This window comes from Oncorhynchus masou, chromosome 22 (genome assembly GCF_036934945.1).
Source record: "Oncorhynchus masou masou isolate Uvic2021 chromosome 22, UVic_Omas_1.1, whole genome shotgun sequence".
NCBI lineage: Eukaryota > Metazoa > Chordata > Actinopteri > Salmoniformes > Salmonidae > Oncorhynchus > Oncorhynchus masou.
Window position 1 is genome coordinate 43,284,436 of NC_088233.1, and position 27,546 is coordinate 43,311,981.

Here is a 27,546-nt window from a genome sequence, read left to right on the forward strand (position 1 = left end):
ACTAACACCAAAAGAAAGATGCCCAGGGTTCCTGCTCATCTGTGTGAACGTGCCTTCAGCATGCTGCAAGGAAGCATGAGGACCGCAGATGTGGCCAGGGCAATAAATTGCAATGTCCATACTTTGAGACGCCTAAGACAGCGCTACAGGGAGACAGGACGGACAGCTGATTGTCCTCACAGTGGCAGACCTTGTGTAACAACACCTGCACAGGATTGGTACATCCGAACATCACACCTGCGGGACAGGTACAGGATGGCAACAACAGTTGCCCGAGTTACACCAGGAATGCACAATCCCTCCATCAGTGCTCAGTTTGTCCGCAATAGGCTGAGAGAGGCTGGACTGAGGGCTTGTAGGCCTGTTGTAAGGAAACCGGCAACAAAATCGCCAATGGGCACAAACCCACCATCGCTGGACCAGACAGGACTGTCAAAAAGTACTCTTCACTGACGAGTCATGGTTTTGTTTCACCAGGGGTGATGGTCGGATTTGCGTTTATCGTTGAAGGAATGAGCGTTACACCGAGGCCTGTACTCTGGAGCGGTCGATTTGGAGGTGGAGGGTTCGTCATGGTCTTGGGCGATGTGTCACAGCATCATCGGACTGAGCTTGTTGTCATTGCGGTCGGTCTCAACACTGTGCGTTACAGGGAAGACAACCTCCTCCCTCATGTGGTATCCTTCCTGCAGGCTCATCCTGACATGACCCTTCAGCATGACAATGCCACCAGCCATACTGCTTGTTCTGTGCATGATTTCCTGCAAGACAGGAATGTCTGTGTTCTGCCTGCCATGCCCAGCGAAGAGCCCGTATCTCAATCCCATTGAGCACGTCTGGGACCTGTTGGATCGGAGGGTGAGGGCTAGGGCCGGGCCCCCCCCCCTCAGAAATGTCTGGGAACTTGCAGGTGCCTTGGTGGAAGAGTGGGGTAACATCTCACATCAAGAACTGGAAAATACTTTGATTTTGAACCCCCTTTTTGTTCAGGGACACATTATTCCATTTCTGTTAGCCACATGTTCAGTTGATCCTGTTTGGGATAGGGGCAGTATTTTCACATTCGGATGAAAAGTGTGCCTAGAGTAAACTGCCTGCTACTCAGGCCCAGAAGCTAATACATGCATAGTATTTGTAGATTTGGATAGAAAACACTCTGACGTTTCTAAAACTGTTTGAATGATGTCTGTGAGTATAACATAACTCATATGGCAGGCGAAAACCTTAGAATAATCCAACCAGGAAGTGGGGAAGCTGAGGTTTGTAGTTTTTCAACTCATTGCCTTTCTACTATTCAGTGTAAATGGGGTCATATTGCACTTACTAAGGCTTCCACTAGATGTCAACAGTCTTTAGAACCATGTTTCAGGCTTCTACTATGAAGGGGAGCGACTAAGAGCTGTTTGACTAAGTGTTCTGGCAGAAGGCCATGAGCTAAGTCATGCACGCGGCCGTGAGAGCGAGCTGCGTTCCTTTTCATTTCTGAAGACAAAGGAATTGTCCGGTTGAAACATTATTGAAGATTTATGATAAAAACATCCTAAAGATTGATTCTATACATCGTTTGACATGATTCTACGAACTGTAATAGAACTGTTTTGACTTTTCGTCTGGACTTTCATCTGGACTTGACCGCGCCTTGTGAATTTCGATTGGTGAAATAAACTCGCTAACAAAAAGGAGGTATTTGGACTTAAAGATGAACTTTATCGAACAAAACAAACAATTATTGTTTGCATCACCCAACTTCTGTTGAGTTTCAATTGGCGAACAGCCTTACATTCTCCTGCAAAATGTCTTGATAAACTTGGCAAATCATTTTTCCATCGATGATAGCTCGCTGTCCAGACCCTGAGGCAGCAAAGCAGCTCCAAACCATGATACCATGCTCCCTTAACCATACTTTACAGTTGGGATGAGGTTTTGATATTGTTGTGTGTTCCTTTCAAACAACTGAACTTTAGTTTCATAAATATCTTTCTCCACAGAATCTGGAACATCCAGATGCTCATTTTGAAGAACTTCAAACATGCAGCAATGTTTTTATTTGGACAGTCGTGGCTTCTTCCGTGGTGTCCTCCCATGAACACCATTCTTGTTTCTTGTTTTACGATGATGGGTAGACCTGTCAACAGAGATGTTAGGATGTTCCAGAGATTTCTTTAAGTCTTCAGCTAACACTCTAAGATTCTTCTTAACCTCATTGAGCATTCTGCGCTGTGCCCTTGCAGTCATCTTTGCAGGATTGCCACTCCTAGGATTTTAGCGACAGTGCTGAACTTTCTCCATTTATTTACAATTTGTCTAACCGTGGAGTGATGAACATCAAGGCTTTTAGATATACTTTTGTAACCCTTTCCAGATTTATGCAAGTCAACAAATCTTAATCTTGGGTCTTCTGAGATTTCTTTTGTTTGAGGCATGGTTCACATCAGGCAATGCTTCTTGTGAATCGCAAATTCAAATTTTGCAAATGAGTCTCTTTTTTAGGGCAGTCCGCTCTAACCAACATCTCCAATCTCGTCTCAATGATTGTACTCCAGGTTAGCTAACTCCAATTAGCTTTTGGAGAAGTCATTAGCCTAGGGGTTCAAATACTTTTTTCAACTTACTCTGTGAATGTTTAAATGATGTATTCAGTATAGACGAAGAAAATACAATCATTTGTGTGTTATTAGTTTTAGCAGAATGTGTTAATCTGTTGTTGTGACTTAGATGAAGATTAAATCTAATTTTATGCCAATTTATGCAGACATTCAGATAATTCCAATAGGGTTCATATACTTTGTCTTGCCACTGTAATTGGATAATATGATGTGATATGTGTTTGCCAATTTGGTAAATGTAAAAAGTCTAGATGAGGAAGATGATTAAGGTATACTTGTTATATTTACTTTTTAAAATAATTTGATATGTATTAACATGTGTTTTGATTTCCAACATACTGTGAATCTTAATCAATTCTGTTGATGTTCATAAATACAGATTACTGTTAGGGACTTGCTGCTCATGATTGGGCACATAACGAGCTCAGTATTGGAGGAGGTAAATAGCATCCTGATCCCTGCCTTGGTTGACCTTATAAGGGTGAGAGCTTCAGAAAGTGCTGCAGAGAATATGCTCCCCATCAGCAAAGACACCAACGAAGATTCAACCCAGGGCTCTGTCAGCTGTACCTCCCTACTCTCCAAAGTCAATGCGATCTGTCTCACTCAGAGTCCTGACAGTAGGTCCTCCCCAATCTCCATTGATGAACCAGTCACTGCTGTCCAGACCTATTGTAGCAGCAGTTCTCTGTCCAGTGAGGAACGAGCACACTCTTTCTCCAGTCAGATCTCCACTAAGAACCTCCTGGCTGATTGGCCACGTTCTGCCAATCCACCATCTGCTAAACCACCACCTGCTGAACCACAATCTGCTAAACCACCTACTGCCACTGACTACTCTGGAACCTTATCTGCTGTGGTAGGTCGTGGGCATGTCATCCCTGTCAAACTGACCGTGGCCCCTTTCTCCTCCTTAATCTCCAGTGACGAGACCAACACCAACCTCTCCTCCAGCAGCCTCCCCTCCTCGTGCTCCATCAAGCTTTCAGACAGTAGGAGTGTAATTCCTTGCTCCCTGACTGTAAGCTCCATTTCAAATGTTCTTGGACCTGACTCTAGCAGCAGCCCTGTGCGGGAGAATAAATTTGCTACTGAGGTCTCGTCGATCTGCCTCAGCCAAGATAGAAATGGCCAAGGAGGGAGTGTGACACCACCAGCCCCTTTGGATGTTTCCCTCCCCTCCATTATTGAGCGGGCTGGTGGACTTGTATGTTCCGTCATCTCCCAGTCTTTAGCAATTGTGGAGGCGCGGTCAAGTGTGAATGGTGAGGAGGGCTCTCCATCTCCCACCACAGTCTCCCATTCTCCTACAAGGGTGTTTGTCAGCCACTTAAGGAGTAGCCCACTAGGTGAGGACCTTGTAGATTCAACACTTGCGGATGTAATCTCTGTCCTGAAAATGGAGGGAATTCTTTCCTCCTCTCTGACTTTGGAGGAGGAGCTGCTTGATCTCTCCTCCAGTTGTTCTTCGTCATCAAGCGAAACACTACAATGTGTGTCTGTTGGCCCTCTTGGCAGTGGGTCGGAGACGTCCTTCAAACTTCTTGGGGGTCGTACTCTGAGTATCGCCACCCCAACGGCCCATGTTACCACAGAGGACTTAGAAGTCTACAGTGATGAGATCATTGATGAAATCCTTATTATAATGAGGACCAAAAAAGATGATGACAGTGGAAGTGACGTCTCTGGTGCATCAACACCATGCAACACACCAGCACCACAGAGCCGGTCCTCTTCTGCACTGAGGGGAGTGCTTCCCCATGACAGGAGGATACTCAGCACAACACTGCTTGGAATCCAGAACACACTAGACAGTGAGAACCTCTCAGGAGAGTGTTCCACCTCACCACAGGACAATGCCAGAGTCCTGGAGATGATAAAGTTGCTGCAGAGGCGCCTTGAGGGGACACCCTCAGAGTCCTCCAGCCATATCACAGATGTGGCTTCACCCTTGGGCTTTCCTCTCCCTGTATCTCTCTATGCTGTTCAGTCGAGTGTATTTACCACTGACAAAGACCTGAAGGCAGAAAGAGTGAAGGGAGTCTTTGAAAGCCTGAGATCCCAGTTTATGAGCTACTCCATCAAGCCTGTGAGTAACATCATTACCAGGGCAACAACAAAGATGGCTGCCTCCAATCAGGTTAGTTCAGAGACACTCCAGGCAGCATCAGCAAAATCATCTGCTGTGGCTCAGAACCTTATTAGTTTGGTTTTATTTAAAGTTGCCAAGGTGTCCTGCTCTGATGACTTAGAGGGTCTGGGTGATCATCTCAGATGCCCCTCAACTTTGACCAGAGTTTTGACACCTTTGACCTCTGAGAAAGTTACACTGACACCTGCTGTTCTGAAGATCAGAAGGGAGATGTCTAAGGAAGTGGCCACCGAACTCCAGAGTTTCCTGATCAAGGAATCCCTTACTGACACCCAGACACCATCCAATGGACATGTTTGCACTTCTGGTTCTGCCCCAAGGGAAGCTGTGCGGGACATCCTGAGGAAAACCAAAGAGGAGGCTTCCAACAAAAGCCTGAATAATATTTTCTCTGTAAATTTGGATGAGCGGCTCACAGACTCCATTGCAGATGCCTTATATCCAAAGCTGCATGACAGATTGGAGTCCAAGAGAGAGCTGCAGGCTTCTTATTACAGCTCCCAGATAAGCTGTAGCCTCAGCCCCTTCAAAGTTGAGAGCAGCCTAGAGCTCCAGGAGTTCACTGACCCACTATCTGAGTCAGTATTGTGTCTCCTGGATAGGACATTTGGAGATAAAGCTCAGAACTTAAAGACAGGTGGGGGTGTTTTACAATATGTCACAGACCCAACCTATAAGAAGCTTTTGATTGGACCCCACACCAACGACGTCAATGTGGTTATGCACACGATTGCAGTGGAGGAGTTGCCTGTTGAGGGTTGTATTGCACAAAGTGAGGCCAATCATGGCCTTCACAAGAAGCAAGAGTTACCTTCCAGCACCAGTGGCAGAGGGAATGAGACCCCGAGCCCTACTAATTGCCTACTGGAGGGTGTAGTGGGCAAACTGGTACGGAAGATGCTATTTCAGGGCCTTAACATCCCTGAGGTACCCATGAACTACAGCCGCTCTGAGAACTTTAAGCTACAGTATGAACTGGTTGCAAAGCTTTGTCCTTTGATGGTAAGGACAATCATGGCTACAACCATAGCCAATCAACCACCTACTATTCAAGAAGCAGCGATGTCTTCCGAGAACATCCATGTGAAAGAGCTGTGTGAGGCAGGTATCAAACACCTCAAAGAGAACCATGTACCCAATGACTCTGAGACAAACATCATGGTCAGAGGGGCTTTGAGTGAAATTGAATCCTGTATGATTGAGACCTCCGACAAGGACTCTCCCAGTCTACATTCCACACCAGAGGTGGTTGTAGACCTGATCACCAAGCTGCTTCATGGGTATGAGCTTAACTCAGAGGACTTTGCATCACCTGTGTCATCCCCAACCACCACTCTCTCTGATGTGGCAATGGACATGGTGGTTTCTGTCCTTCGGGACATGTCCGATTCCCCAGACGTTACCTCAGCATTGGAAATGACCAAGGATCTCAAGACGCCGTACTCCCGCCCCTCAAGTGCAAGGATTGTAAGTGCCCTCTGCAGAGAGCTGGAGGAGCACATGGGCTCTCCTGATGCTCTGAGGCGAGCTTTGAGCCGTGGCAGCGGGGAGATGACAACAGCCATTGCGAGTGCAGTCACCAGGGAAGTCAACCGTCTGGGTTCAATCGTACCCAAAGTCTCTGTCAGGCCGCTCTCCTCAGACATCTGCCTAAGGACAGACCAGGACAAGGTCATGGTTAAGAGCCGATGTGGCTCAGCTGAGGTGAAGGCATCCCAACCGGTGTATATTATTGTTCATGTAGAGGCGGTGATGGATATCATTGTCCGGCTGCGGTCTCTGATTGTTCCTCGGACCCAGGATAAACTGGCCAGCTGGACCCTAGTTGAGGATGTGACCAACAAGCTGTCCAGTGCTCTGTGGGTGAGGGTGACTAACAGGTGGAGGGAAGCAAATGTCTGCCTGAAGGCAACAGACATCTTTCAGTTGGTGCTGTCTGTGCATAGAAAGTTGATGCAACGCTATGGCACAGAGGAAGCCCTACAGAAGATACTGTGCCACAAGGCACCCAAGCTGCACAAGGACATTGTCTGTCTTGTCACGAACGGAATTATGGATGCACCATCCAAACTTCAAGACACCAAAAATCTGGAATCTACACTCAACTTGAAAGAATTGACAGCCTTGTTTAATGAAATGACAACCCGTCAATCTTTGAATAAGAAAGCTGAGCAGAGCAGCATCAAGACTGAGATTGAACAGCCGGAGTGGTCCACTGTGGAACAAGTGACATCCGGTTCCACCAGCTTCATTAGGGAGCTTATATTAGAAGAAGTCCTGATGAAGCTTGTCAAGAAGATATGCCGTATGCCAAAAAGGACCAACAAGCGTCAGCGCATCCAGATCAGTGATCTGGTGACTGAGCTGATCCGATTGTTCGACGATGAGGTGGCCAAATATCTGATTGAGGAAATGGAAAGCCAGCAAAAAAGTTTCAATTCTAAGATGACATCGAAGCTGGCAGATGCCATCTACACTGACCTTGGGAAGGTCAAGCGTTTGAAACGCTCCTTGAAAATTGACGAATTATTTGAGGATCAGGAGATGCTTTCCATTGTCTCTGTCATTGTTTCCCACAAGCTACTGGCCATCTTGAAACCCTCAGTTTCCAACCCATATGACCGTGAGACCTCAGACCTTGAAGACTCATGCAGTAATGATTTGGAGGATGCGGAATCTGAGGGGGTGCATTATGCCACCGGCAGAAAGGTAAGACAAGCTCAGATTACTCTTGAATGGTCATTGGTTGTGCTTTTAGATATCGGCACCAGTAAGTATAGCTGTATAATTTATAGGAATATGTAAAGGAAGTGAAATTGAAGTTTAATTGTGCATTCTTGAATTCTGATCACAGTCCAACATGAGCATCGTCTTTAAAGACACTACAAACCAGCCAGAGATGTACATTGCTGTGGATTCTCCACCTATGAGTGAGTATTCCTGGAGGGAAATGTTCTTATGGGAATATTATAAATAAAGAAGTAATAAATTATTGTTTTATCAGACAATTGTCCATGTGAAATTCTTACATATTTTCATCTTCTTGCCAGTTAAATTTTCCAAGATGAGGAAAGGCATCCGGGACTTCTTCTGGGGAGTCCAGAAGGCCTGGAAACGCTTGGTCACCTGCAAGTCCTCTGGGTCCTCTGATGGGTAGCCTGGATGACGTGCAGCCCATGTCAGTTGCTTTTGCCAGGCTACATCTGAGGAGGACACCACAACTGGCCTCAATACAACATTTTTTATTTTTGTTGCTATGCTGCTATATTTGAACCAGGCTGTCAGTGGACTAGCTTACCATTAGTTTATACTCCTTAAGGAATATCCACTATAGGCTACTCAACACCAAAATTCCATCTGGGTCTTTTGATCCCTTTTTAGCTCCCACTCCTGTAACTAGGAATGTGAGCTTCTAAATGTCATTCAGACATCTACAGCTTCTCCTGTGATTAGGAAGATAAGCTAAGAAGCCCAACCAATTGACTAGATGTGCTGTACATCTGATACCCTCTCACTATTGTAATCATTGAGCCACGTCCATTGCAGCCTCTAAATTTGATGTAGATATTTAAGGCCGACAGCAGCTTCTACTCTTACGATTAGGAAAGTGGTGCTAAACCTTTTGGGCTTTGAGGAACTATGTATTTTATTTTTCAATCACTTACATACTTTTTAATGGTTGTTTTAATAAAGCATTTGTATTGCAGATTTTGATTAATATTGTATCTTTCTGAATTTTTAATTTATGTATTCATTTGATGACATGGGACTAAAGCGTAGTTTATACCCTACATACGTACACAAGAAATAACTACAAGCAGCTACACAAAACAAACTCTACACAAGAACGCAGGATCAGCATTTTGTGAAGCGTTCTTGTTCACACGAAGGGTATGAACTAGGCTTAGTCATTTTATGACTTCTATAATAAGGGTATATAATGGTATCCATAGTGCAGTATTAAGATATTCATTATGGAGCTTTATATTATAGTAGAAATAATGTAAATGAATAAAAGTGAATTCATGTATGTCAACTTGATGGCGATATTTGCTTGCTCAACAAAAGCTATATTGGTGTTAGACGGTCTGAAGTTGCATGACATTCACGTATTTATTTCATTGGCACGGCCTTGAAAGAGGTAGAAAAGGCCTCAAGATGGCGACAAATATCTTCTATCAGAAAATCGAATCAATGTGTTTATCACATGCGCTGAGTCGAACAGGTGAAATGCATACTTACATCTTCCTCTAACTCTGCCTTGGCAGAGAAGGGCTTGATGAATCATATACAGTATATTGAATTCATAGTTTCTTGTATGAAATACAACATTGCTGTCTGCCAAATGAATTAGCAGTATTAAAGCAGTGTAATATACACTGAGTGTACAAAACATGAGTGCTCTTCCCATGACAGATGGACCAGGTGAATCCAGGTGAAAGCTATGATCCTTTATTGATGTCACAGTGTAGATGCTGGGTTTTGACACGCAACAGTGTCCCGTGTGTATCAAGAATGGTCCACCAACCAAAGGACACCCAGCCAACTTGACACAACTGTGGGAAGCATTGGAGTCAACATGGACCAGCATCCCAGTGGAATGCTTTTGACACTTTGTAGAGTCCATGCCCCGACAAATTGAGGCTGATCTGAGGGGGGGAAAGGGTGCAACTAAATATTAGGAAGGTGTTCTTGATGTTTTGTGCACTCAATGCATATTCTTCAGGTTGTATATATTTGAAGTTATATGAGAATGTGAGTCTTACGGCCAGCTGCCATATTCTTGCATGTATTCTGTATCCGGAACCGTGAAGCCTGGCAAGCGAGTTTAGTATGATTTGACATATCATATTTATGCACCACATGTTTATGTGACTACTCTATGTTTGCCTAACTTGGGGAGACAAAGAAAGAGGACTTAGACATATTGAAAAAGAGGACTTTATCATGGCCCATTCATACGAGCAGGGAAGCCCCTCTCTCAGAGGCTGAGGCGAAGAGGAGCAGTCATAAGCCCACTCCATGTGAGTGTCTTTACCGTAACCTCAGGCACAGTGGAACGGGGGAAACTCATCCCTATAATTGTGTTGAGGAGATCCAGACTGCATTTCAAATGGCACCTTATTCACTATACAATATGTTACTTTTTGAACAGGGCCCATAGGGGTCTAGTCAAAAGTAGTGCACTGTATAGAGTGCCATTTGGGATGCAGGTTCAGACTCAGACTCAACATACTATGTGCCCATTACAATCTGTGCAAAAATCGGAATGCATGATTTGTCAGCGGTAATTGAAAAACGTGAATAAAATAGTAAATAAATCAATAACACCACACAAAACATTTTCTGATTGTGATTTATTGATACAAATGGCGCGTGCAGGCAGTCAATCACATAACCTCTCACTCCCACTCTGAGCCATTCAGTGTAGTTATGTACGTAGCTAATGAGCTAAGCTGTAGCATTAGCAATGTCTTTCAAAAGGAATAAAGAAAAACTCTGACAATGAGTCTGAAAGTCAGGAATCAGATTCTGACAGTGACAGAGGACCCCTTGTCCACTGACAAAGTCCCAGTTCCCTTTGAAGATGCTGGTGGTGATGGAGGCAGACCGATAGTGGATGAAGTACAGGGAAGGCTGCCAGCCATTTCACCCCTCCTGGCCCTGCTGTTTGTGTTGATGAGTCCCAGTCTGGAGTGCAACGCCCCTTGCCATTTCCATCTGAGTGCTTCAAGTTGTTTCTGACAGAGGAGCTGGTGGGAGACATATTAGAGACCAATCGCTATGCCTTGGAGCTACAGGAAAAGAGAGAGCCAGGAGTGGGGGGGCAGCCACAATGAGTGAAATGTATACATTCCTGATGACAGTAAAGAAGAACTCCCTAAGGGAATACTGGAGCAGAGATCCTATGTTTGCAACTCCCTTCTTTGCCACCCTCTTTTCCCAAGACTGCTTTCTAATTCATTCCATCAACAACGCTACTGCCATCCCAAATGACCCATTATACAAAAAAAAATGTTAACAGCTGGCAGTAAAGTGCCATGACAAACAAGACGTCCATGTCCTCTCCACTGTCCATACAGCAACCATGTCGGCCACAGGGAAGGTGGACCACCTGACGGGAGAGAGAAACAAACCAGACAGGGCAACATCAAACCAGACTGCGTGCTTGACTATAACCTCAAAATGGGGGCAGAAAATGACCAAGTGGTATAAGATATTTTTTCAGGGTAGCGTCAAAATACAACATGCCAATACTTCTGACGCATTTAGCACAGTTTTGCAGAGCTAATAGAAGAATGTAACTAGCTACAAAAGTGTAGTAGAGTTAAATTGGTTATTCCATCAAACGTCAAATTATTAGAATAGTACACTACGCAGAACAGAACAACCAGGTTGAGGGTCAGTGGCCAAAGCCCGCGAACAGGAATATTCCAAGTTCAGACAGAGGGGGGAGGCAGATCGCTATGATCGCCAAAAACTTTAGTTTTGGTGTCTTTTTTAAATTGTTGCGCTACTGGTGCTGCCTGTTGATGTTAGGTAGGCAGCTACAGTAGCTGAATGATGTTAACATCTTCGGGTTTTGTTTCATTAAATGTATTTTATTTCATCTGGGTGCTTGTGTCACCTACTAACACCCTGGTACTACCCGTAACTCCCGTTCTCCTCAGTCGGAGAAAACACAGAGAGAAAGGTATGTGTTGTAGATTACTCTTTTGTAGAAGTACATAACTTGAAATAAATAAAACATCCCAAGGTTAATGCTGTAGATATTGTTGTAAGGGAGTGTGAGACTATTGAAACGTAACTTTCAGAGTTGTATTGTTGTTATTAATACAGTTTACAGAGTGCTAAAAGTGCTGCTGTTGCAAGCTAGCATGCCTTTCTGTGATGCATACGGCTTGCTGAGCTGCGGACTGGTGCTAGCGTTGCATTATGGGAGATGTAGTTTTGTCCTCCACGGTCCGAATGGAATAGAGGCGATTTCACGTTGTAACTTGTTTATGTTGCAGTGGTTTTGTACATGAGTTGTTTTATTTTGCTACTGTCAACACTGAAAGCACCTAGCAATTTATTGAGGATGTGAGACAGGATATGTGTTTTACATTTCTTTATGCTCCTGTGTAGAACAACTTGTCAGATGGTGCATTGGAGACTGATGTGTTCCTGTCCTGTCTTTTCACAATACTATTGCAGGTATGGTTCTATTGTCTAGGAATTAAGATTATACATGCTCTGTATTAAGGACTGGTTATTATTTTATAGTATACATTATTGCTTTATGTATGAGTGTGATTGTGTGAGTCTGAGAAAACACTGAGAGAGAAAGAACAACTTGTCAGATGGTGCATTGGAGACTGATGTGTTCCTGTCCTGTCTTTTCACAATACTATTGCAGATCAACATAAAAGCCTAAAAGACAGCCGTGGTATCGCTCTTCATTTCTTGGTTCTCCTGTGGTACATAAGAAACCCGCTACATAAGCACGATTGAATATAACACCATAAAAGGTGAGTAACATGAGTAACGTTACCTAGCGTGTCCGCGGTTATAAGGAATATACACAAATATATTTAGCTCCATACACATAGTGAGCTACAGTAGAAACGGTATAACACAACACAAAGAGAAACTATTATAACGTAATAAGGCACTTACTTTGATAGAAACGCAGTCTGGATTTGAAGATGGGTGTCTGTAGTGACTCCTCTAGCACTGAGACACTGTGCCACTTGGGAGTCATAAGGCCAGGGTAACTTCAAAATACAACACATGCTAATACTTCCCTGACGCAATTAGCATAGTTTTCCAGAGCTAATAGAAGAATGTAGCTAGCTACCTAATCATTGAGTATAACACCATAAATGTTATGAAATGAGTAACGTTACATCGCGTGTCCGCGGTTATAAGGAATATACACAAAAACATTATGCTACAGTAGAAACGACATAACACGACATGCAGAAACTATTATAAAACGTAATAAGGCACTTTGATGGAAACGCACACATTTACAAAGTTATTATTGGTAATGAAAAGAACTTTGATTGCGATGCAGGCGACAGGTGGAAAATATGAATACGTGTGTGCAGGATGGCAGATGAGCAAATGTCTGCAGTCTTGAACTGCACAAACAATTGAGAAGTGTTTGGGGAATTTTGTCAGGGTCAGAAATGTCTAAAAAATGAATTAGTCCGCAAAAGTAAAAATTACTACTTTTATGTGAATGAATGAGGTGGAACACACATTTCAAACTGTTATTAGAAAATAAAAACTTACTAGAAAATAATTTAAAATGGACAAATAAAAACAGGCTGCATGCTTTGGTTTGAGGGCAGCGTGGAATAAATGTACTGTTACCTAACAATCACATTCTGGAATGGAGAGAACGTTCGAACATCACGTGCATAAAAAAACTCACGCATGAAAGAGATATTTGGAACTCACGCATGAAAGGGTTCATTAGGAACGTGTAGGGAGTCGGGACGAGAAAGAGAGATGCCAGGCAGCATTCTCAGCCAGTCGAAATCATGAATCAGCTGGCATAATTTTTATGGAAATATACAAAGAAATGTCAATTGAAAAAAGGTAAAACGAAAGGAAGGACAGCTAGTTTGCAGTCTTTCCAGCACCAGTTTGAAGTTATTGTGTTAGCTGTGTTGTTGGCTAGCTCCTCTGAACAATAGTGTCCTAACAAGAGAGCACATTTTTTATGCCGGGTGCAATCATACCTGATTAGCTCATTGTTATTGATGTATACTCGAAGCTGGTGTTTGGAGGATATTGCCACGCCTCCTCCCACTCCCCCTCCGCGCCAGGCTACCTGTCTGTACATGCACCTGTCACCATCACTACGCGCAGGACTCACATGGACTCCTTCACGTGGTTGATTGCCCCTGTATATCTATCTGTTCCTCGTGGTGTTCCCTGTGTACGCTTTACTTGGTGTTGTGTGTTCCTGTCCAGACGCTGTTCCTGTTCTGTTTAATGTCTTTCAGTTATCAAACCTTCTCTCCCTGTACCTGTATTGGCACTTTGTCTCAGGCCTATAAACACCCGTGCCAATATATCCTCCAAACACCCGCTTCTCCGGCATTATCACTTAAATAGTCCCACCTAAAATTGAATTTGCTCATCAGAGGGCCCGTCACTGCTTGCTTGAAACAAAGCACAACGCTGGAAATCTGTCCGCATCCACAGAAACTAGTCCCATCGTTCTATGACGAACACAGATGGTTTTATATCAAATTCAGAGAGAGCGGTAGAGAGACTCTGACACAGATGTACTGCCAGTTCCTTGTTGTTTGGCTGTACTCTGAGTATACAAAACATTAAGAACACCTTCCTAATATTCCATTGCACCCCTTTTGCCCTCAGAACACCCTTGTCGAGGCATGGACTCTACAAGGTGTGAAAAGCATCCCATAGGGATACTGGCCCATGTTGATTCCAATTCTTCTTACAGTTGTGTTAAGTTGGCTGGATGTGCTTTGGGTGGTGGACCATTCTTGATACACACAGGAAACTATTGGCACCTACTACCATACCTTGTTCAAAGGCAATTAAATCTTAAATCTTTTTTCTTGCCCATTCACCCTCTGAACGGCACACAATCCATGTATCAATTGTCTCTTCTTCTTCTGTATTATGGTGGTCCACAAATAAATGTCATAGGCGCATGCTGCTGTATTGGCTGTGTATCAGTCTACTATTTTATAGTATGAATTCATTACACTTTGTGAATAAAAAAAAACTAAATATAAAAACTAAGACTAAACTTACCAACTAACCCTGATCCCTTTAAAACCTCACCACAATGCCTCTACTTTGGCCCTATTTGATTCTACTCCAGGTCGGCAGCCTGGGAGGATGGGACATTATCATTCAAAACATCTTGTAACTCTTCGGCAGTGAAATCTCATACACCAAATTACTTCTCTTCAGCTGCCACCACATCGTCTATCCTCTGTGATTTACATTCTATTCCTGCGGTACAATTTACAACCATGACCATGAATGCCAAAAAACAAACCTAGGAAGAAAACAAATACACACTCGCACACCAAAGCTGGTGTTTGGAGGATACCCGTGCCAATATATCCTCCGAACACCGGCTTCTCGGACATTATCACTTAAATAAACCACATTCATATGCAATACATAAGCAAACAAAAATATTAACTTGGGGTTGTTGTGAAAAGTGGACATGCATTTATGAAAATAAAAATGTATTTATTATTTATTATATATTTTGGTAATGAAGCACAGATTAGATGTTTTTGAGACAAGAATTTGGTGCAATGCCATAGGCCTATGTTTACTGACCAGATTGAATAGGCAAAGGTACAGTATAACTATAAAATACTATAAAAATATGTTAGATAAAAAACATTTCTCTCTCTCATGTATATATAAAGTCAGCAAAAGAAGAAACGTCCCTTTTTTAGGACCCCATCTTTCAAAGATAATTCGTAAAAATCCAAATAACTTCACAGATCTTCATTGTAAAGGGGTTAAACACTATTTCCCATGCTTGTTAAATTAACCATACTGCCCTCCCAAGCAAAAAGGCAGTAACTGCTCATTTGGTCGAAAAAGAGTTAACTTCTTGAAACTCCCCATCCCGGATCCGGGTTTGTGACTAAAGCCTCAGGCTCATTAGCATAACGCAACGTTAACGATTTCTGAAAATCGCAAATAAAATGAAAATAATGCGTCTGCTCTCAAGCTTAGCCTTTTCTTAACAACACTGTCATCTCAGATTTTCAAAATATGCTTTTGAACCATAGAAATTGACTAATTTGTGTAAGAGTATGCAAAGCTAGCATAGCATTTAGAGTAGCATTTAGCACGCAACATTTTCACAAAAACCAGATAACCAAATAAATAAAATAATTTACATTTGAAGAGCTTCTGATGTTTTCAATGAGGAGACTCTCAGTTACATACCAAATGCGCAGTTTTTCCTGAAAGCGTCTGTGTGTAGGAGAAGTCATTCCGTTTTCTACATTGCGTCTGGCTACTGAAACGAACCGAAAATTCAGTCACCTACAACGTAAAACTTTTTCCGGATTAACTACATAATATCGACCGAAACATGGCAAACGTTGTTTGGAATCAATCCTCAAGGTGTTTTTTCACATATCTCTTCATTGATATGCAGTTCGTGGAAGCTTGCTTTCCTCTCTGTATCCCATGTAAAAATACTGGCAGGTGACTTTTGCGCACCAATTTCGGCGCAGGACACCGGGCGGACACCTGGTAAATGTGGTCTCTTATGGTCAATCTTCCAATGATCTGCCTACAAATACGTCACAATGCTGCAGACACCTTGGGGAAACGACAGAAAGGGCAGGCTCATTCCTCTCGCATTCACAGCCATATAAGGAGACAATGGAAAACAGAGCCTCAAAAATCCTTGTCATTTCCTGGATGCCATCTCATCTTGGTTTTGCCTGAAGCTCACGTTCTAGGGCACGCACAGAGAATATCTTGGTATTTCTGGACACGTCAGAGTGTTTTCTTTCGTGTGCTATCAATTATATGCATAGTCGAGCATCTTTTTGTGACAAAATATCTTGTTTAAAACGGGAACGTTTTTCATCCAAAAATGAAATAGCGCCCCCATAGATGTAAGAGGTTAATGTCATTTTCTGTTACATTTAATGCGTGCTTAATCATGTGGACATGTATCCCGCCACTATTGTATTATGTTTTGGAGAAAATGGGGGTCGTATTAGCAGTAACTGCAAAAAGTTACTGTGAAACCAAGGTAAATGGCAGGAACTGAACTTACTGCCTTTTAGCTTGGTTTCAACCTGCCCTTGGCTGCAGATACTGCGTTTTACCTTTGTATCATATAATTTTATTCTGATAGTGATGCTATCGAACCTGTATGACACTGACTGACAGCTACACACCCATACATTGCTAATCTAGGGATACAACACCATGGCACATCATTCCCGGGGGAAATGATGGTTAAAGTTGCTCTGAAACGCCGACATCCAGACACTGGTAAGAACTAGAACTGAATTAGCTAGCTAGCAAGCTAAGCTAGCTAACTAGCAGGCTAAGCTAGCTAACGAGCATAGACTAACAATGCTACCTGCTCTCATAAGAGATCTGCAATTGCTACTAACGTCAATCTATTATCCATATAATGAATTATATTCTGAAATTTCATCTGCTGGTTTCTTTGAATCAGTACACCATACACACGATTACTAGCCAGTGACAGCCACCTCGCCAAAACTGACGCGCCCCGACCAAAACTTCAAAACCTACCTAGCTAGCATTAGCATGAAACAATAGATTTGTGCTACATGTTCCCATAAGAGACGATCAGCAGTTTATACTAGCTTCAATCTATTATACCTGGATTTAATATTATCCTTTTAGTTGTATTCTGACATTCAATGGGTTATTTGAATCCGTAACGTTACACCACACACACGATCTCTAGCCATTTGACGGTCATTTGGACGGGCACCCCATACTGAATTGTCAAAAGCCACGCACACTCGTTTTCCAGATGAGCGCGCACACAGCATTGCAAGCTCAATAATATATTAATGATATGTCTACTCACATGTTCAGGATTTCTGGTTGTCTTTTATATTCCAGTATTGCGTGACTGTACTGGCAAGGAAAGTTAAAATCCCAAATTGTATCCATCACCTTTGCTGAGCCCGTGGACACAACTCCAGAACACCTATCAAACAAGAAATCCAAGATTCCACCAATGGGTAAGCCATGTGGTCCCAAATGCAAGAGGCAATGTATTCAGAATATTTCAGAGGTTAGGTGAAAGGAAATATGAGAAAAGTATTGGGAGATGAATTATAAGGAGAAGAGGACATGGATCTTCCACACGGTGGCACAGCAATCTAAGAAAAATCTTACAGTTGGTGCTGACAGTCGACGCAGCAAGTCGTTTCTGTTTCCATCTTCTAAACCAGAGCGGTTCTGCACAACAGGTGTGCAAAGTGTTTTTTTCTGACAACATTGGGCTACCACCCCAAAAATGACAGGTTGATTGTCACAGTCACCACCAAACTGATTCCACCAAAGGATCAGAGGGGAAAGAAAGCTTCAGCGAGAAAATTGAACATGAATCCAGTCCTGCAACACATTGAGTCCTTCCATCCCAAAATCAGCCACTACAGACGAGAGCATGTCCCACATCGCCTCTAACTCCTTAGTGATGTCAATATTTGGTTCATTCATAATGACTACAAGGAGAAGAACAAAGATGCTAGCTGCGGTTATGAAACCTATCGCAAGGCAGTAAAGGGAAGGAACATCAGCTTTGTAAAGATTGGAGAGGAGGAGTGCGAGCTCTGTTTGGTGCAGGGTCATCATCTGAAGATGGAGCACAGGGAGAATGAGGCCATGGAAACCCTAGCCTGCCAAGACAACAGCCATGCAGCACCTGAATTCACAATCACCAACCCAGACTGTATGCAATGTAGAAAATATGAGGAACATCAGAAGTCTGCAGGGTTGATGCACAGAAAGATTGGCCGGAGGACTGGTCTGTGAGGAGCGTTTATATGCAAAAAGTCACCAAGCTCCCTCACATGCCAGGTGTGAAAACAGCATTGTTCACAAGAAGAATCGTTGCCTATCACGAGACATTCGCCAACATTGGAAAGATGTCTCAAAAGAAGAAGTAAACAATCTCAGCTGTATGGCAGGAAGGAACAGCTGGTTGGAAGGCAGAGGAGATTACTTCCTCTTATGTAACAGCACTGGAGAGTGAGAGAGATGTCAAACATGCAGTGTATTGGGTGGATAACTGCACTTCTCAAAACAAAAACTGGTGTCTCCTAACATCACTGGTGAGCGTTGTCAATGCTGTCTCACCTTTGATGGAGGACATCACCCTCAAGTTCTTGGAGCAAGGACGCACCTTCATAAGTGCAGACAGTTTCCACCATGGCGTGGAGCAGGAAATGAAAGCTCGACCTGGAGGTATGGTGTACGACTTCGGGGACTTCCTCCATGTGGTCGCTACTTCAAATGCAGGCAAGGTGCAGGTGGTCGGAATGAAAAAGGAAATCATCCTGGCATGGTAAGCTGGCCATTCCATCGTCAAGCTGAAGTAGGGAGCAGCACCAAAGCTGGCAGAGATGGCTGAGATCCAGTTGAGTCGTGGATCCAGGAGCCTCTTCTACAAAGTCTCCCATGAAGAAAAGGACTTCACAGAGTTTGACTTCATCATGAAGAAAGTCACTCTAGAGACACCCTCGATACTACGTATGCAGGATAGAGGGATAGAAGAGTCCAAGAAGATGGACATAATCACCAAGATGTGTGTCCTCTGATGCCTGCAAATCGAAGGCAGTTCTGCAATGACTTGCCTGTGAACAGCATTACTGAGGATGAGGAGTGATATTGAAGAGCACTGAAGAAGTTTTACTTAAAAACGAAATGTTACTTAAAAATGAAATGTAACTATTCAGTGCTTTATCAATTGTAGCTAAATGTCATTTGGGTCCTCTTGTGAATATGAACATGTAAATATGTTTAACATTTATTCTTAAAGCTGTTATTTATTCATTCAAAAGTGTTATTTGAAAAATAAAATGTTTTTATTATCAATCTCATGGTGATTTTTTTATAAATTGTATTACCCTATGGTTAACACACGGGACGAGACCCGATTGACCATGCAGAGTCCTCAATAGTAATAATAATAACAGTAGTAGTAATAATAGTAGTAAATAGTAATAATAGTCATAATAATTATAGTCATAATAATTGTAATAGTAGTAATAATGTATGGCATTTCTGTAGCGCTTTTCATAGAATCTCAAAGCGCTTCAACAGCAAAAAAACAAACAAGCAATATATCAGGACAGGTCAACCAATAGAGGCCAAGTCTTTGAAAGCTGCATCCTCCGAAGATGGAGGATCCGTTCATGGCTTGAGCGGAGAGAGCTGGTCAGGGAATGGTAAAGGATGGTGATGGAGTTTGCTGATGATCTTGTAGAGGGCAAGTCTGGGAACCAGCCTGAGTCTTATAGCCACTGGATTTCTCTTCCACTCTGGGTAGCACCCACTTGGGTGATGCCTCAGCGTTTCTGGGCACCAGAAAGCTCACCTCACAAAGTTCCAAATAGTAGCCAATCATCCTTACTATGAACACCCCACTGCACCTCTCTGATTCAGAGGGGTTGGGTTAAACGCAGGAGACACATTTCAGTTGAATGCATTCAGTTGTGCAACTGACTAGGTATGTTCTTTCTTTACCTTTCCATCCCAGCATATTCTGTAGTATTCATAGTATACTCATAGTATATTCATAGAATATTCATAGTATACTCATGGTGTACTCATAGTATATTCATGGTATGTCGTGTATATATTCCTACTTCCCTTCCTCCTTTTTAAAATATGTTTCTATTACATGGTTGTATTTATGTCTGTGTGTATGTGTGTGTGTATTGCACTGTTGAGGAGAGCCTGTGAGTAAGCATTTTGCTGCAACATTTACGTCCTGTATTCTGGGAAGGCACTAATTAGCCAAATAAATATAAGGTATTATGAGCAAATGGTAACCTATTAGGCATTTATTAAGTTTTTTTTTCTTTATCTAATACATTTGTTTATTCATTCACAACTAAGATGTTGCTGGGTCAGTACAGGCATTGTGGTCCCCTGGTCTACTGGTACCAGAGTTGTGAGAAAGGATGCTAGGCCTAGCAGAGACGGCTCAGTGGCGGTAGTGTCACGCCCTGAACATAGATATCTCTGTTTTTCTTTATATTCTGGTTAGGTCAGGGTGTGACGAGGGTGGGTACTCTAGTTTTTTATATGTCTAGGTTTTTTTGTATGTCTAGAGTTTTTGTATGTCTAAGGGTTTTGTTTATCTTTGTTGGCCTGATATTGTTCCCAATCAGAGACCGCTGTTTATCATTGTCTCTGATTGGGGATCATATTTAGGTAGCCATTTTTCCCACTTTCTGGTGTGGGATCTTGCCTATGTGTAGTTGCCTGTCTGCACTGTATTGTATAGCTTCATGTTTAGTTTGTTCGGTGTTCATTCTTTTAATAAAGAGAATGTATGCATACCACCCTGCGCCTTGGTCTCCTTCATACGACGATCATGACAGGTAGGTGCAGTGGCGGTAGTAAGAAAACAGAAAGAGACACACAAATGTAATGCCAATTGCATAATATGTAATAGTGATTACAACTAGGGTATGATGTGTTGCTAAATTGCCAGGGCTGAATTTTTTTCCAGTCAGCCAATGCTTGCCATAACAAAGGGGTTGAATACTTTTTGAAAGCACTGTACAAATTGGTATGTTTAATCACAGAAATACAGTAGATACATTCTATTATGGTTCTCTTTGTAGCCTATTGGTTTCGTGGTTTTAAATGGAATAGTACATATTGGAAACGTATTTATGGTAGGCTGGCATTGCTTAATTGATTATGTGGGTCTCATTTGATCCACAGAAGTGTTTTGTGCCATATCACAACGTGTTGCTGAACCCCTGAGCAGCACGACTTTCCATGTTTGAAGCGGGCCTGTTGTTTTTGAAAGACAGCTGTGCATGTGTTGCCGATGTGAAATGGCTAGCTCGTTTGTGGTGGTGCGCGCTAGTTGCGTTTCAATTGGTGACGTCACTTTCTCTGAGACCTTGAAGTAGTGGTTCCCCTTGCTCTGCAAGGGCCGCGGCTTTTGTGGAGCGATGGGTAACGATGCTTCGAGGGTGACTGTTGACGTGTGCAGAGCGTCCCTGGTTCGCGCCTAGGTCGGGGTGAGGGGTCGGGCATCAAGTTACACATGGCTGCATCTCACTGTTGCCTTTTGTTTGCTGCATTCGTTTACTGTTACTGTAACTAGCCTTAATACACTGTAGATTGTGTCATATCTTTATCAATCTTTCATTTTGTTTACTAGTCATACTACTTGGTACCGCTGTTCACGTTCATTCGTTGCATTTCACAGTTGTGTCAGTAGTCTATTCTAAGCCAAACTGTTATTCAGTAGCCAATTTTTGTTTGCATGCATGAATAACTAGGTTACTAGGCTACTTTCAGCATTTAGTTTGTGTTATTTTGGTAAAACATAGGCTGTTTGTAATAAGTGAATTACCCTATCTATCTTGTAGCCTATATTCATTACCAAACGGACTTGCTTTAGTGTGTAGGGCACTGTCCATGATGCTGATACGCAGCGGAAATACTACAGATTTTGCACCAACCTACCTTACTTCAAATGCACTCAATGATCTCTGAGTCTCAGCATTTGAACTTTATGTTTGTGATATATAAGCAGAATTCAATATAATTCCAATGCAACAACTCCCAAAAAAGTGCCCCTTCATCGATTTCGACTGCCCCCTTAGTAAATGTTTCCTGACGCCTGGTGTGCGTGAGCGGCCTCGGGCATACGGGTCTGTTTAGATGGCAATTCCTAACACACAATGATCTAAGCCAAATCGATACATTTTATAGACTTGATGTTGCGACAGTGGATTTACACATAACCTCAGACATGCACCCTTTTCCATAAATTTTTCAGTGTAATCAATACAAGAACTGTCTACAGTCCTTAATTTCAAGGTATGCCTTTAGCGATAGAAATGGACTTACTTTTCGGGCCTCGTCGCCATCCATGCTATAGTCCTAGTTCTTCTCCGTTCTCCAAAATGAGCTGGGAAAACTTCATCTGAGGTTGCCAAAGCTTGAATGGTACTGAATATTATTAAACTGGCTTAGAAATAAGAATGAATAGAAATAAAAAAAAACATTGAAATTATTGCGTCACAATACCAGGCAAGCATTGGGAGTGTACCCATTAAGTTACCAGTCAATTTCCAGGGTTAGAGTTCCAAGCCCATTCTATTCATTCTTATTTCTGTGAGCCCAGGCCTACTTCCATCATGAAGTAATTTGCAGTCCACATCATTAAGCATAAATCTTAGACCACAGATGCTGAGATGCACTATTTTGCTAAAAATATATAGCTTTTACCCTTTGGTGTAAGCTATACAGTACCGTTTAGAAGTTTGGATGTACCCACTCCTTCAAGGGTTTTTCTTCATTTTTTACTATTTTCTACATTGTAGAATAGTGAAGACATCAAAACTATGAAACACATATGGAACCATGTAGTTACCAAAAAAGTGTTAAACAAATCCAAATATATTTTATATTTGAGATCTTCAAAGTAGCCACCCTTTGCCTTGATAACAGCTTTGCACACTCTTGGCATTCTATCAGCCAGCTTCACCTGGAATGCTTTTCCAACAGTCTCGACAGAGTTCCCTTTTCCTTCACTCTGCGGTCCAATTACTCTCAAACCATCTCAATTGGGTTGAGGCCAGGTCATCAGGTGGATCACTCATCACTCATCTTGGTCAAATAGCCCTTACACAGCCTGGAGGTGGGTTAGGTCATTGTCCTGTTGAAAAACAAATGACACTCCCACTAAACACAAACCAGATGGGCTGGCGTATCGCTGCAGAATGCTGTGGTAGCCATGTTGGTTAAATGTGCCTTGAATTCTAAATAAAGCAAAGCACCATCACACCTCCTCCTCCATGATTCACGTTGGAAATCACACATGCAGAAATCATCCGTTCACCTCCTCTTTGTCTCACAAAGACACGGCCGTTGGATCCAAGATTCTAAAATCGCAGGCTGTCAAATCAAAAGGCACTCCTTCGATAAAGTTGTTTTTGACTAAAATGAAAACATGTCATTTTCACAAGGTTGTGGAGTAACATGTTCAACTACTTATTATTGGCTTTAATTCAGTTTGTGCCTTTAGATTGACAAAATTAACAACCAATGCAAGAATTTTTCACTTGTCAAACCCTGCCCTGGTCTGCTTGGTTTGTTTCGTAGCGTTCAAGAAAGTCTGGTGACGTTGCGCGTCTTGGTTCAGAAATTCTGATTTAACATTAAGCCTGTTAGAAGAACGACATTTACAGGAAAAATGTACAGGAATCCTAGTCTTTCTGCTTGTATCTTTGGTGCTAAGCTATCAATGCAAGTTAGCTAAATATCTAAACCTGCTGCATCTGAAATAACTATCGTTTAACGTTAAATACAGCCTCAGTGACTGTTCAAGTAAACAACAACACTGGAGGCCTATTGGAACTAATAACAAGTAATTAAATACAAAAAATATAGGCTATTTGGAAAAGACACAATGGCTGCAACTTCGGTCGGTGATGGTGTGAGTGGTTTTGCCAAATGGACCCATAGGAGTTTGAGCCTTGAACAACAGAAAAATATTGAGAAACTACTCTCATTCTACAGTTTTTTAAGCATCTAGTTACAGACGTTAGACTAAGACATCCAGAGCAGCACATAGCAGGGAGCTCCAATATGATCAGGAAACTAGACAGGTTATATAGATCTCTGAAAATGACTGTCAATCATTTCTTGTATTAGTCATCTCAGGGATGGTACTTCAAAAATTTAGCAGAAGCAATTTCCGGTTTAGAGGTAGTGCGTACAGCCCAGTGCATCACTGGGGCTAAACTTCCTGCCATCCAGGACCTCAACACCAGGCGTTGTCAGAGGAAGGCCCTAAAAATTGTCTAAGACTCCAACCACCCTAGTCATAGACTGTTCTCTCTGCTTCTGCACGGCAAGCGGTACCGGTCTCGGTCCAAGAGGCTTCTAAACAACTTCTACCCCCAAGCCATTAGACTCCTTAACATCAAGTCAAATGGCTTCCCAGACTATTTTCAGTGCCCCCCCCCCCCCACACACCCTCTTTATACCGCTGCTACTGTCTGTTGTCATCTATGCATAGTCACTTTAATAACTCTACTTACATGTTCACACTACCTCAAATAACCGGTGCCCCGCACATTGACTCTGATCGGTACCCCCCCTGTATACGGTCGGTTATTTCACTGCTGCTCTTTAATTACTTGTTACTTTTAGCTCTTATTCTTATCTGTATTTTTTAACTACATTGTTGGTTACGGACTCGTAAGTAAGCATTTCACTGTAAGGTTTACATGTGACTAAAACAATTTGATTTGATTTGTACAGCTCTGATTCAATGTCTTTAAGGTGATTGGGACATTCGTGTGTCCTAACAGGGTGAGGAGACAAAGTAGCCATTGATGGTTGTTGTTCTGGGGCCTGACAGTTTGCACAGCTAACTGGCCATTCTGGAGCAGTATCTTTCCTGTATGACTGGCAGGGTATTCAGGGCTGTGTGGTGATCAGTTTCCAACTACATCAGTTGGTTCCAGGCCCATTGACTAACTGGATGATGCTAGGATTCTCCAGTAGTGGAATGGTTAGTTGTCTGGTTGTGAAGGAGAGTCTGTGAAAGTTCTGTCACTAAAGCCTTGTTCACCCTGCAATCATTACAGGTGAAGCTGGTTGAGAGAATGCCAAGAGTGTGCAAAGCTATCATCAAGGCAAAGGGTGGTTACTTTGAAGAATCTCAAATCTATTTAGATTTGTTTAACACTTTTTTGGTTATTACATGATTCCATATCTGTTTTTTCATAGTTTTGATGTCTTCACTATTATTCCACAATGTAGAAAATAGTACAAATAAAGAAAACCCCAGGAATGAGGGAATGAGTATGTATGTCAAAACATTTGACTGGTACTGTGTAAGAAATATAAAATAATAGCAATGATACATGTCCATTGGGGGGGGGGGGGGGCAATTTTACCAACACAAAAAGATTCAAACTTGTCTAGCGTATTTTGTTTTGTCGACATTTGGAAAGGTCACCAACAAAATTCCTGTTTCCATCAGGCCTGTTGTGATATTTTTTTCACCCGCCATGTACTTTTCTCGCAGTAAAAGGTTGGATGGAAACCGGATTAGTGTGACCATTTACGGTATCTAGTTGTTGATTCTAAAGAGCAGAAATGTGTGTCTTACTACTCACAATCATTCCAATGCCTAATTGGTCTGTGGGTGGAAATTGTTATGTTGAATGTGGCAAAATGTCCTGCAGGTCACATTCTACATATTCCTTCATATTCCTTTGGAAGTCAGGTAGGATGGCAGATATTAGCTCTGGGTGGTTGGCTGTGATTACAGTTGGGAGCAGGCCCTGCAGGGGACATGGAGAGGGACAGAACCGGGGAGGGTGACCTCAGGTTAACTACAGGTTACTTAGAGGGTAGGTCATAGACTACGCCTAAGAAGCGTTATGAGGGACGTAGCACAACTCCACACGCATTTTCATTTGAATTGGATCGCTGGACTTTGATGGAAAGTTGTGCATTGTGCACAAAGACCACTATCTCGCAATAGATCCCCAGCCACCATACACAATGACATATAGCATATTTGTTTTAGTTTGTGGACGTGCTACCTGTCCCAGACCTGCTGTTTTCAACTCTCTAGAGACAGCAGGAGTGGTAGCGATACTCTTAATGATCGGCTATGAAAAGCCAACTGACATTTACTCCTGAGGTGCTGACTTGCTGCAGCCTCGACAACTACTGTGATCATTATTATTTGACCATGCTGGTCATTTATGAACATTTGAACATCTTGGCCATGTTCTGTTATAATCTCCACCCAGCACAGCCAGAAGAGGACTGGCCACCCCTCATAGCCTGGTTCCTCTCTAGGTTTCTTCCTAGGTTTTGGCCTTTCTAGGGAGTTTTTCCTAGCCACCGTGCTTCTACACCTGCATTGCTTGCTGTTTGGGGTTTTAGGCTGGGTCTGTACAGCACTTTGAGATATCAGCTGATGTATGAAGGGCTATATAAATACATTTATTTGATTTTGTCCATTTTAAGGGGCCTCTTTTTTTTGTCATAGATGGCATATGTCCATAGCTGATTTTGCCTAGTTTTTATTGGATTGCTCCTCAAGCGGCCATGACAGAAGTCAAACGTGAGTTGGCTTGGGTGTGTGGTTTGATGTTTGTGTTCTTGAGTGTGTCCTTGCCACCTCCAAGACCAACACCAAGGCAAAATTGAGTGTTAAAAAAATATGTTGCTATAGTTTACTAATGTTCTCTGTATCAGACAACACAGTGCCTAACACCTCTTTGCTCTAAAATAAGACCTTGTCCAAGGTCAGGAGTTTTCCCTGGTCAGTTCATTTGGTAAGGAAAACCTCCTTACCCTGCTCATACTTTACAGATATGCCGCTGGGTCAAGGTCGGATCCCATCCCTTCAGCATCACTGTGCTTCCTCTATGTATGAAGGGAGTGAATACTGAATATACATTGCTTTTCCACTCTTTGGTTTACTGCTGCTGGCGAGTGTATGTAGTGACCTGCAGGGGCACTCTCAAATTCCAAATGGGGTTTGAAGGCATTTGTCAGTCCACTTCATCCTCGCGCAGGAAAAATACACTCATGGCTGTGCTTTTAAAGAAGAGACATGCTTTTAGTATGTGTTACGGTTTTCTATGTGTGAAGGAGAGTCGGAACAAAATGCTGCGTGTAGATTACGATCCATGTTTAATAAACTCAAGAAACACGAATCAAAATATAAACACTACAAAAACAATGAACGTAACGAAAACCGAAACAGCCTAATAATGGTGCTGTCATGCATAGGTGTAATAGGTGGCAGGGAAGTCATGCGCATGAGAGTCAAATAGTGTAAAATTGAGTTTTTTAATAAAGTTCACGGAGTATGCTCCATAACACTAAATGTACGTAAACAAACAAACATGGGTACGAGGACCTGACGCGCACCTATACAACATCACACTACACTGACAATAAAACAATCTCTGACAAAGACATGAGGGGAAACAGAGGGTTAAATACACAACAGGTAATGAATGGGATTGAAAACAGGTGTGTGGG

The 27,546-nt window shown here is 42.5% G+C and overlaps 1 protein-coding gene across 1 annotated transcript; it reads left to right on the plus strand.

Annotated features, from left to right (window-relative positions):
• Window positions 1-2,964: 2,964 nt before the first annotated feature.
• On the plus strand, window positions 2,965-10,098 carry LOC135509540 (mucin-17-like). The gene is made up of 3 exons (XM_064930279.1): window positions 2,965-7,467; window positions 7,613-7,688; window positions 7,809-10,098. Exons 1-3 carry the CDS (start codon window positions 3,010-3,012, stop codon window positions 7,913-7,915), a joined length of 4,641 nt encoding a protein of 1,546 aa, XP_064786351.1. The 5' UTR covers window positions 2,965-3,009; the 3' UTR covers window positions 7,916-10,098.
• The last annotated feature ends 17,448 nt before the right edge of the window (window positions 10,099-27,546 follow it).

Coding starts and splice junctions, on each gene's coding strand:
- LOC135509540 (XM_064930279.1), top strand. CDS start 3,010: ATGATTGGGCACATAACGAGCTCAGTATTGGAGGAGGTAAATAGCATC. Junction 7,468..7,612: donor ATTATGCCACCGGCAGAAAG/GTAAGACAAGCT, acceptor TTCTGATCACAG/TCCAACATGAGCATCGTCTT. Junction 7,689..7,808: donor TGTGGATTCTCCACCTATGA/GTGAGTATTCCT, acceptor TCTTCTTGCCAG/TTAAATTTTCCAAGATGAGG.